Source organism: Poecilia reticulata, linkage group LG6, assembly GCF_000633615.1.
Source record: "Poecilia reticulata strain Guanapo linkage group LG6, Guppy_female_1.0+MT, whole genome shotgun sequence".
NCBI classification, from domain to species: domain Eukaryota; kingdom Metazoa; phylum Chordata; class Actinopteri; order Cyprinodontiformes; family Poeciliidae; genus Poecilia; species Poecilia reticulata.
The window spans coordinates 3,620,144-3,631,980 of NC_024336.1; the positions used below are offsets into that span (position 1 = coordinate 3,620,144).

The 11,837-nt window shown below is 39.1% G+C and overlaps 1 protein-coding gene across 2 annotated transcripts; it reads left to right on the top strand.

Annotated features, from left to right (window-relative positions):
- The first annotated feature begins 523 nt into the window (after positions 1-523).
- Positions 524-10,961, top strand: api5 (apoptosis inhibitor 5). 2 transcript variants are annotated; one of them, XM_008410767.2, is made up of 14 exons: positions 524-877; positions 1,984-2,145; positions 2,497-2,590; positions 2,671-2,736; positions 2,871-3,022; positions 4,160-4,366; positions 4,875-4,979; positions 6,510-6,599; positions 7,834-8,015; positions 8,154-8,247; positions 8,347-8,403; positions 9,495-9,574; positions 9,669-9,775; positions 10,293-10,961. In XM_008410767.2, exons 1-14 carry the CDS (start codon positions 806-808, stop codon positions 10,370-10,372), a joined length of 1,548 nt encoding a protein of 515 aa, XP_008408989.1. In that variant the 5' UTR covers positions 524-805; the 3' UTR covers positions 10,373-10,961. The 2 variants fall into 2 exon arrangements, with proteins under 2 accessions (XP_008408989.1, XP_008408988.1); XM_008410766.2 differs by having other exon boundaries at positions 525-877; positions 9,669-9,811.
- Positions 10,962-11,837: the final 876 nt, after the last annotated feature.

The window sequence follows — 11,837 nt, forward strand, 5'->3', positions numbered from 1 at the left end:
CTGGTTCTACTTAACTGATTTCTTAATTGAACAGGTCTAGCAGGTGTCAGACCTGGGTGTGGATTTTGAAATGAAACTTGTGGAAAAATCACACTTTATTTAGAATGAAACTGAGTACTTTTTCACATAATTTGCTGTGGAGGGCGTTACTTCTCTAGTCAATAAAACCATTTGACAATTGATTTTTGATTCTACTCATGTTCTCTTTCTCTGATATTATGCATGTTTATGATCTGAAATGTGTGACAAAAAAAAATCAAAAACAGAATTCTTTATGGAGTGAATAAATTTTGCTTTTGCATGTTTTTATGTGGTTCTTACCTCTTATATCTGCTGCCTGTAGCATTTTAGGCCAAGGCTCCATATTCCCAACACTCTTTACATGCTACTAAAATTGACCTATGGTAGTATGCAAGGCGAATTTGCCACTCATAAAATGGCGGACGAGGTGACATATACTGTTTTCCTTCCTGTGTATCACGTGGTCTCAACCCGTCTGTTCGCGCAAGAGTGGCGCGTGCGCACCGCCTCATGTTCCGTAGCATTGTAGCAGCCATTAAGCCAGAGAGAACATTGCGGGAAAACGGACGTTCGGAGGGGGGGAGTTCATTCACGATTTTCTCGAAATTTCATCCTCGCACTTTTGTTGCTTCCACGATAGTATCTGACATTGCGGCGTTCGTGGTTGCGTAGGTCCTCCAAAACTGAGCTACAGCCACCCCGCGAGGTATTATCGTTTCTTTTTCTCTCCCGTGGTTTCATCAGCGGTCTTCTCTGAGAACGATAGGGACTGGGACGCACGCTGATGGCGGTCACAATCGAGGAGCTTTATCGGAACTACGGTATCCTTGCTGATGCTAAAGAAAACCTCAGCCAGGTGAGGAAGAGACAGCCCGCTCAGTTTTGAACACGGCGGTGTTTCGAGTTTCATTGCATTGTCCACAGCGCGGGCGCTTTGCTTGGATTTAGTTGATTTATTGACACGGTGTGTGCACTCTGTTAGCTGCAGCTAGCTATAATAGTGACCAGGCTAATGTGAATGACCCTAGTCGTAAACTGGGCAAAGAACTCTCGAAATTCATCACCATGAATAGTTCCCAAGCGTTTTATCATCATATTTTCATTCAGACCTAAATCTCTTGAATTTGCGAGACTTAATTTCAACAAACAGTTTTACCGGAGTCACGTTTGATTCATTTGGATCGGGGATGCAAACTTTTGTCCTGTTTGTGGAGCCTTATGGAAATATTTTTATTTCGCTTACTTTGGTGGGGGGGGAAATAACTTTTGTCCTGAAAGAGCAATTGAAATATTTCGTAAATAAGATGGTGTATGTAGGTTAAAATAACAATAACGGTGTCCTTCTATTTATATTCAAACCTGCTAGAGGTTTTGAGCCAAAACCTTATGTTGTCTGAATGTTTTGTTGTTGTTGTAGTGGTTAGAATAGGGCTTAATTTCCCAATAAAAGTAAATTTATTGAGAGAGAGAAAAAAAAAAAGCCACGTCAAATTTTTCTAAAAAAAAAAAACGGCAAAATGTTACCACTTAAAGACAGCAACAAAGATTACTCTGCAACAGAACAATTTGAAGTTCATGTTGCATTATTTCTTCCAAGAAAAAACATTCTCCTAAATTCTTAAATTAAACTAAGAATTATTTCCCTTTTTCTTTTTTTTTAAATTCAATATGTCCCATGCGCTCATTTATTAGTCTTATTTATCAATAAAATTCTGCATCGTCAGCCGGAATAAAAAAGAAACATTTACAACATAATTTTTAAATTTTTGGGGATATGTATCTATCATTTTATCCATTAAGAATAATCAAAACTGCAACATTCAATAGGTTATTGAAAAGCTGTTTTTGACGGCAGGCTTTTGAACCACAAACTGCAGCCATAGTGTATCATCTACATTGTTTTTTTTGTTTGTTTTTTTTTGGTATCACCAGCCGCATTAACTTGTGCATTTTATTCTGCAGCACAAAGATGCATACCAAGCAATCCTGGATGGCGTGAGGGGAGGTCCCAAAGAGAAGCGACTGGCAGCTCAGTTTATCCCCAAGTTCTTCAGCAGCTTTCCAGAGTTGGCTGATGCAGCCATAAACGCTCAGCTTGATCTCTGTGAGGATGAAGATGTGTCCGTGAGTACAAACAAACAATACAGCCATTCCTACATCTGGGTTGTTTTCTTTTCTGTCAAAAGGTGCTTTTAATCTGACAAACAAGCCTTTACTAAATATGACCTTGTAGTCATGTTATCTGTAAAATGTATTTAGTTAGTTAGATGTGATTCTCATTAGAAGAACTATGAAATATCAGTACTCTAAAATGTTTTCAAACCTTTGTGCAGCCGGTTCATTATTCGGTCCTAGTGTCGGCCGTTACCGTGGCACTTTGTCTAATTTAATTAGCTATTTTGACAGAAAGCCCTTAGCTGTTTTTTCAGGTGTGATGCCATGATTTGAAAATAAGCTCCACCCATCTTTATCCAGATTCGACGACAAGCCATTAAGGAGCTGCCCCGGTTCGCAACTGGAGAAAACATTTTCAGAGTGGCTGACATTCTGACCCAGCTCCTTCAGACAGGTATGTGGATCAGGTTTATTATTATTTTTATTAGACTAGCTACTAAGTAGTCCTAATAATCATATCTGCTATCATTCTAGATGATACTGCAGAGTTCAACCAAGTCAACGTGGCGCTGATTTCAATCTTCAAAATGGATGCTAAAGGTAAGGGTTTGTTTGTATGTTTGCATGTTGCGGATCATAGGATCTGGTGGGAAGGTGTTGGCTTTGTTTATAAGAATCTCTTAAAGCATTCTTATTTTTTTATATATATATATTTTTTGTCCCCGGTGGTCCAGGTACCCTTGGCGGTCTGTTTTCACAGATCCTGCAGGGCGAGGACATCGTGCGAGAAAGAGCCATCAAGTTCCTGGCCAACAAGCTGAAGACCTTACCTGAGGACGTCATGACGAAGGAGGTGGAGGAGTACGTCTTCACTGAGACCAAGAAGGTTTGTGTTCAGAGGGAAACCGGTTAGCTTTGGTCGCTCTTTTTTTTGGCTAACGAAGAAAACTCAACATATGACACGATAGCCTGGCATCTAGAGGAGGGCAGAGCAGTCAAAAATACTCAAGTAAGACTAGCAATACTTGAACATGCTTTCAAGTATTGCTCATTTAATATTTAATAATAACATCATCAGACAGGCCAAAATAACAAGTTATGTGGAAATTTTGGGGTTTTAAAGGTCAAAATGAAAATGATTAATATAAATGACATAATTACAAACTAACAAAATAAGGTCGAAAAAGCATTTTTCCAAATCAGTTCTTTTCAATCTGAAAAATGTATCAAGTAAAAATGAAAAGTACAGCGTAGTTCTCCTAATAATTCTAAAAGTAATTTTTTTTCTAAACAGTTGCTGAAGTAAATGCAACTGGTTACTAAACGACTGCTGGTATTTTTTAAAGAGTGTTATTGATCCCTAAGTAAACACTAAAGAGAGCAATGAAACTTGACACTGGTGATGCGTTATTTAAAGGGGCGGTATCATGCAAAATCAACTTTTTGAGCTTTGCATCATGTTATGTTACTCCCTCATCAAAAACATACCTGGAGTGTTGCTTTGATTCTTTCATGCATGTTTGAGAAATCCTTTAATCTCCATAGCAACCACTCAACTTTAAAAAAAAATGCCTGATTGGACCTAGCCCCGCCTTCCAGACGAAGCTCCTCCTCAGAGCTGCAGTTTCTGAACACAGAGCATCTCTTTCTGGCGACTCCTTCAGACTAGCCAGCAGCAATTAGCAAACACCTGGCAACTGCTGAGCTTTGTATATGTCAGTGAAACTCCGGTAAAAACATTAAAGGGTTGATGATGACTTCCTGGAGGCGGAGCTTCAGAAAGAGCAGGAGTTTTTAGAGACAGAAAATTTCAAGGCAATAAATTATTTAATCCAATCTCTTTTGAAGTCATTTAATTTTTTAACTGAAGTTAACATAGTTACTTGATTGTGCTCTAAAATGGCACATCGTGCCTGGAAACACACATAATACCGCCCCTTTAAGTTTGATCTATTTAGAAAAGGTGCTTGAGTCGACGCCACTGTCTGACGAGGAAGCGCTCACCTCCCTGCTCTCCTCTCAGGTGTTGGAGGACGTCACAGGGGAGGAATTTGTGCTCCTGATGCGTGTGGTGTCCGCTCTGCGCGTGCTGCAGTCGGTAAACGGGCGGCAGCAGCTGGTGGAGCTGGTGGTGGAGCAGGCCGACCTGGAGCAGGCCCTCAATCCAGCAGACCCCGACGCCGTGGACCGGCTGCTGCAGTGCACCCGTCAGGCTCTCCCCTTGTTCTCTGTAAGTAGCGCCACCTAATGTCTGAACGTGTAGCTGACACTTTGTTATGTTGGATTTCATTTAGGTGCTTTCAAGGTTTGGTAAGGGCTTGATTTCTGTGTGAAGTAACTGAAAGTGCTTGATATTGTAACTGCGCAATTTGATTTAAAAAAAGTTAAATTTGACTAAAAGCCTAAATTTAGAAAACATTGTTTACAGTGGAAACCAGATATTTTTATTCACCTAATAAAAAGACAACCTTTTTTTCCCCCCTCAGTCTGAAGTTAAAACAGACTACACTTTTCTTGTTTTAGGTCAGTTATAATTACTAAAATAATTTCTATTTGCTAAATGCCAAAAAACTTGGCAAGAACATATTTTTTAAAGTGTAGTGCTGGAAAAGTTTGAAAACTTGCCTTGAGAATACTTGAAGAGTGCTTGAATTTTACTGTGGGGAAAATGTACAAACCCTGAAGTTAGTTAATTTAAATGTAAGTGTAAATATGTCATGGTCATCTTTATTTTTCAGAAAAATGTCCATTCCACCCGATTTGTGACTTATTTCTGCGAACATGTGCTGCCTAACCTCAGCACCCTGACGAGTCCCGTAGCAGAGCTGGACATCCAGCTGGAGGTGGGTTCCTCTTCTGGTTTTAACCGCTGATCACTTATTTCTGGGCCTGGCCTGGGATGACATCCTCATGTCATGACGGCCTTTACTAAAGTACTACAGATTATTCATCACAGGATGAACAATCATCTCTAGCTTCTATTAAAAGAACGTTAAGCGTAGGAGAGATATAAAATAAAAACTGAAAATTGAAAAGGTAAGTTTCAAGGCAAAGACCTTTGTGACCTTGAAAATGGAGGAGTGCTTCATTCTTATATAAATCCTTCCTAAACTCCAGTAGGAAACACAGAGTCACATGAATGTAGCTGCTGTTGCAAAAGGAGGCGAATGTTTTTCTTCAAGTTTTGCAAACTGTTAAAATAAGTTGATGTCTAAACTTCCAGTTAGTTAGTGAAGCGCCGGTAAAAACGTTGTTAAAGGGTTAATAGAGGAGCCATGTTGTGATGACTTCCTGAAGGCGGAGCTTCAGAAAGAGCAGGAGCTTCTTAAAGAGACAGAGGCCCAAATTCAAGTTGTTAAATTAATCAAACTTATTTTAAGTCATGCTTCATATTATAAAGTTGTTATATAGCTTTTTAAAAAAAATAAAAACTGTAGATAACATAGTTACTGGATTGTGCTATAAATGGCACTATGTGGTTAAAAAATACACAATACTGCATCGTTGAGTGATTAATAATTGCATAGCAAAAGGTGATTAGTAGGAGATTTAGTTTTTAGCTGAATTTGAATCGGGTGACGCCAAAACGGCCGTTTGAGAAATTCTGGGTTGAACACATTTACAGACAAAGAAGGTATGCATTTTCTTTTTTTTAATCTTGGTTGTTAAATTCATATATTTCTCATACAGTTTTGGCTTAATTACGGTTCAGCAGATGGTGTTCTTTCATCAATTGGTTTTCTTCTCTTTTTTTTTGAGTCTGTATTCTCCAGTTAACCAGCAATGAAATTGCTAAATTAGTTGACAGTTATTTCAATAATCAATTCATCCGATCGATCGTTTCAGTCCAACATGAAACTAAATGGTTCAAACGTTGAGTTCCCGATAGCAGGTTTGTTGCAGGAACATGACCTGAAATCATCCAGTAACTGAACGCAAACATCTTCAGTCTGTAATATTCTGCATAACGTCGGCTTTACAACAAACACAGGCGCATATTCAAGCACAGTGAGCGAAAAACGTGAAACTCCATCACCCGGAGCTGATCTGGAGCGGCCAGCTCTGCTCAGAATAACCTGTAATGCGTGTTTCCACAACCTCCCCCGATCCCTAAAAAAAGAAAAACTCCGCTTCCTGACCCGGGCGGCTTCAGGCTGACTCAGCGTTTCAATGTGAACTCTGCTGCGAGGACGTTGACATTTGCTGAGCGTTTGTTTGTGGCGGTAAACAAAGTCAGCGTGGCAGCCACCTGTCGGAGGCGGCGGCCAACTGCTTGGTGTTAACGGGTCGTTAAGCCTGCGCCACGCAGCGCCGGTTCTCGTTAACTATGCATATTTTAGCGAGGGTAAAGATGTGTGTGTGTGTGTCGGCAGGTGCTGAAGCTGCTGGCTGAGATGAGTCCGTTCTGCGGAGACATGGAGAAGCTGGAGGCCAACCTCAGCACGTTGTTTACCAAGCTGGTGGTGAGAGTTATTATACTGCTGTTTCTATATTGAGAAGTTAGAAACGTATGTGACACTCAGATTATTCATTTCTCAGATTTTCTCTGACTGACAGGAAAAAAAAAAAAAAAACTCACCTAATTAGCGAGATTATTATAGTTGACTAAAACTAACGACGTAAAAAAAGAGAAATTGAGAACGTGAACAGAAATAAATAAAAACTAATTAATGAGGAAAAACTACAACTAACGGGAAATATGCTGTGCGTTTATAAAACTAAAACATACAGAAGTTGTCGACATAATGTCCTTCGTTTTCATGTTTGTTTATTAGCCTTTCAAACTGATGTGACATTGATAGTGTTTTTTTTACACCAGTTGCCTGGTGACCCTCACGCTAGTTCACAAAATAGCGACRGCAAAAGTTGAGGAGAAAACTCCAGAGTCAGTTGGTTGTTCAGCAATAACTTAAAAAATGGTTTGAAAATGGTATCGTTTTTTTTTGAGTATTCATTGCACGATCAGTGTATACATAATAACAATACAATACTTTGACCCTTTTGAATTCTGCACCTAAAAATTAACCAAAGGATGAAAAAACTAGAACCAATCCTATAACTAATAAAAACAAAGCAAAATTTAACTAAAAAGAACTAATTTAATCTAGCAAATGCACTGTAAAAACTAACTGAATAAGACAAACAAAGTCACAATGAAAAGAAAAAAATRGCTGATTTATGTTCAATAATATTGCCATAGAAAATTTGCAGCCATTTTAAAGAATCACTATTTTATTTAATTTTTATTTATTTTTGTTTTGTATWAAAAAAAACCCAGAGAACTTTAAAGTTTAATAAAAAGAGAGTGGATGCATTTCTTTTTTCTATGGCACTTTGATATTTGTAGGAATTTGAGTAAAAAAAAAATAAAAAATAAAAAACTAGAAAAATTGTTGTGAATTCAATTTTAGTGCATTTGTTCCATAAGAAAAYGGCAAAAGCCTGTTAAATTCGTTTTTAAAACCATTAGTTGGTCCCACAGTTTGTAAGAGCTGCTGTTCCATCTATTTGTCGTCTTTATTTCTGCTCTTTGGGCGCCGATTTTTTGTCATTGGCCAATCRGCGCAAAAGGAAAAAAAAATAAATCAATATAAAACTTCAGTAATGAGAGTTACTTACAAAAAACCAAGTTATATAAACCATTCAGCACATTTTCCTGAAGCACCTTKTCGCTGATTGCTTGTGGTGGTTCGTCAGGAGTTCATGCCTCTGCCGCCTGACGAGGTTGAGAACGGCGAAAACTCTGCCAGCGAGGAGCCCAAGCTGCAGTTCAGCTACGTGGAGTGTCTCCTCTTCAGCTTCCACCAGCTGGGCAAGAAGCTGCCAGACTTTCTTGTGGACAAAGTTGATGCCGAGCGCCTCAAAGACTTCAAGATCAGGTGAGGCTGTGGCACTGGATCCTGCTGGAAAACTCCTGCTGATGTCCGTCGTGTACAGAAGGTTAGGTTAGTYGTTCTGCCTAAACAGTGTCTTCATTTGGATTTGCCTTTGTCTTGTTGTTTGTTTGCTTGCAACAGGCTACAGTATTTTGCCAGAGGTCTGCAGGTTTACATCAGACAGTTGCGGATGGCGCTGCAGGGGAAGACGGGAGATGCTCTGAAGACAGAAGAGGTCACTGTCTTRTTGTTCAAATCTACATTTAGAAAACGCCACAAGCGAGTCAGCTGTAAAATATCCTTGTGACTAAAACGTTATTTTTAATTCCACCAGAACAAAATCAAAGTGGTGGCTCTCAAGATCACAAACAACATCAACGTTCTCATCAAGGTAAGGGCTTGAGRAACGGAGYGGACAGAATCACCGCTTAATGCAAATTCCTCTTGAGAGACTACATTGTTTTACGTGATTTATTTATTTTTTTCAACATTTTCTAATGTGAAGTTGCTGGTCAAACATGATGCTCRGTTTCATGTAAAGATGCTTCTACAATTGCAGCTAAAATCATTAATATCAAGGATGCGAATTAAAATAAAGCCATGTTCAGTTGAGCTAAGGTGAATTTTTTTTTGCTTCTTTACATGTTTCATTTTTGGGGAAAAAAAACTTCCTAGGCCAAATTTAGGAACAGCAGGTGTTTACTCTGACATCATTGATATGGAAGGAAAAAAAAGGAAAGAAATGAAATGGTGCAAAACTTACACAAACATGGACAAAGGATAAATAATGGCATGCTGCTGTGGATCGTAGCTAAAGGGATAATTGGGTCATCAAAGCCAGACTCAATGATGCGTTTTAATATCAGGGTGTCTACAGCCTTAAAAAAGTCTTAAATTTCTGTATCTAAAATTAAGGCCTTCAAATGTCTTAAGTTCTTAGATACTTTGTTGCAGGTCTTAAATTGTGTTTTGTCCTATTTAATATATATATATATATATATATATATATATATTTTTTTTTTTTCCTCATGGGTTTTCTGTCATGTTTTTCTGAGTTGCATTCAGACACCTTCAATACATTCTGTGACTCAAGGCAGTTGAGGCTACCACTAACTAACTAGCTATTAGCTTGCCCTAGCTAGCTAGCAGTTTTGCATTTATCTTGAGGAAGTTCAAATTTTTCACCAGTTGGCTGGACGAATTTCGTACTTTTATGTGAAAATATAGGTCTTAAATTCCATTCATAATTATTTTTAAAAGGTCTTGAATTTGAGTTGAAGTCCACAGTAACCCTGAAAACAAAAAAAAGCTAAAAGCTGTGGGTTTACTGTTAAAGAAAGAAACTAGTTATCATACAAACTGGGAATTAGTTCATTCAGATTCTCTCCAAACTTTAAAAACGACGAGTAACCCAGCAGTCTGAAGGTAAACTACCTTCATTTCGTCGACCGAGTTGAAGGAAAGTCTTTGTTTTCCTTTCAGGATCTTTTCCACAACCCTCCATCATACAAGAGCACAGTGACCTTATCCTGGAAACCTGTCCAGAAGCCAGAGGCAGCAGCGTGAGCGAATCATTTCAAAGCCAGAAGACATTCACGTAACGTTTGAACGATATCCGTTGCAGCTTCTTTTTTTGTGTTTTCTTTGTGTTCGCAGGCCTAAACGTCCGTCGGGCGAGGAAATGGGATCTGGCACTAGCCCAAAAAAACAGATCACGCCTCTGCCACGACGGGACGCCAGACAGATTTACAACCCGCCCAGCGGCAAGTACAGCGCATCTATTGGCAATTTCACCTACGGTGAGGAGCGTCTGGTGGCACACGTTTGTTTTCACGGTTTTCCACAACCATTCACGTTTTCACTGCATTTGTTCACTCTTTGAAGAGTACGTTGAGAGGGTCATTTCCAATCTGGCTCAAAATATCACCAATTCCAAAAGTTTTGCTCACATTTGTAAGGCAAATACAGCCACCGTTAGTCGGAAAAGGCCATAAAAAGTCAGTTCAGTTTGTCTCACCAAATCTTACGAAAGCCTGGCAAGAAGACAACCATAAGACGTTTAGCTTGGTGTTCACCACAATCGACCACAACGTTCCAGTCCACAGTTATTCACTCGATGTTTATTTCAGGCTTTTTTTAAGGACTAGTGTTACATTTAGTCCTGATTTAAAGTTTTGCTCCCTGGAGAACACGTCTGCACGCTCTACAGCCCAACGTTCACCCTCCTCTGCGAGTCTGCTGTGTTCTTACTGAGCTCTTTTTGGCGTCGTGTCGATGCAGAACAGCGCGGCGGCTACCGGGGCGGACGAGGACGAGGCTTCTGGGCGAGAGGCAGCAGGAGCCGAGGCCGGATCTACTGAGAGGCACAACACTTTGCTCCTGGAACTGCATCACATCAGGATCTCACCTTCACCAAAATGGACAATTTGTCACCTACCTATACTTTTTTTTTTTTTTTTCCCATGATTTTTTTTTTTTTGTTTTTTTAAACATTTTAGTTTCTTTTTTTATTTTACTCTTATTTCTATCTGAGGTCCTGTCTTGAGTTTCTGGCTCCACCTTTTCTACTTGCCATGACAACGTGTAGTAGCTGTATTTCTCTTGGCCAAGGCAATAGTAAATCTAGATGTGTGTGGATTTTTTTCTTTTCCCTCTCCCCATCCCTCCCTCCCTCCCGCCCACTGAAATTTTAAAACATTTTGTGGATTTTTGTCAAATAAGACTGTCCAAGTTGTAACTAAATATTTTTGTCACATACTGGTGGGAAGAGATGATCTTGTTTAGCAGCATGTCAATGAATTTATCCATTTCTAACTTTTTATTTAACCATGTTTCTGTTTTTTTGTTTTTGTTTTTAAGAGCTTAATTACAATTGGCTAACTGCTTCTTTGTATAAATCAATGATGCTGTTTCATTGGATTTTTATCATAAACTTAAATGGAATTACAATCATTTGTCGATTTAATTGTGAAAGAAGCCTGCGCGTCAGTGTTTTAAAGGCCTGGTCTGGTCAGGTAGTTGGCTGTACTTGCCAATCATGTCATTGAGGCAATTCAACAGAATAACTCAGTTTGGATATGGTGAATATAGACGGAAACTAATTGAATGAAAGAAATGCAGTCGGGAGTATAAATGGATTTGGACCATTTAATTAAAAAAAGAAAAGAAAATCAGTGTCAGATTTTGCTTCAGCCTCATCCATAATGTCCTGGAGCTCATCACTTTTCAATTCTGGCTCTAAAATGTACAACCGATCTGTCCAGTCTCTTGTTTTGTCATGTTTACTAATGAGCAGGATTCTTGCCCTCTTGTGACGTCATCAACTCAAAGCAGATTCAGCTGTTTTTTTTTCCTCCCAACTTGATTTTCAAGAGCTTTATATTTTTCACAACCCTGTGATGGAAGTCTGTAGTTTTTAATTTTTAGTGTACATTTATTAGCTAAAAAAAAAAAAATACTCCGATTGCCGGTATCTTTTAATATGCGACGGCAGGAATGAAGGAAGAAAGAAGCTGAAGTTTCAAAAGGTGCAGCCGAAATGGAAAGCTCTGTGGGCGCAACAGGTCTTCATGCACAGACACGTGTGTTGGGGTTGTGTGGGCGGATGCTTCGGGGAGGAGGGGAGCGCCAAGTCATTCTCTAGGCAGCCTGAAACCGAGAGGCAACTTAATGGGTTTTATTCTGGAAAGATGAGTTTCATATGGGAAAGTTAGTCTGTTGCTGTTATTGATTTTATAATTGTCTTTTTGATGAATGACAAAGTCTCACTTTTTTTTTAAAGTAATGTCTTAGAATATATCCAGATGCTGGTTAAGAAGTTAAATA

Bases quoted from the DNA above. Each gene is read 5' to 3' on its own strand.
- api5 (XM_008410766.2), top strand. From the start codon at position 806: ATGGCGGTCACAATCGAGGAGCTTTATCGGAACTACGGTATCCTTGCT. The intron at 4,367-4,874 runs GTAAGTAGCGCC...TTTATTTTTCAG, and splicing joins AGGCTCTCCCCTTGTTCTCT to AAAAATGTCCATTCCACCCG. The intron at 6,600-7,833 runs GTGAGAGTTATT...GTGGTTCGTCAG, and splicing joins CGTTGTTTACCAAGCTGGTG to GAGTTCATGCCTCTGCCGCC.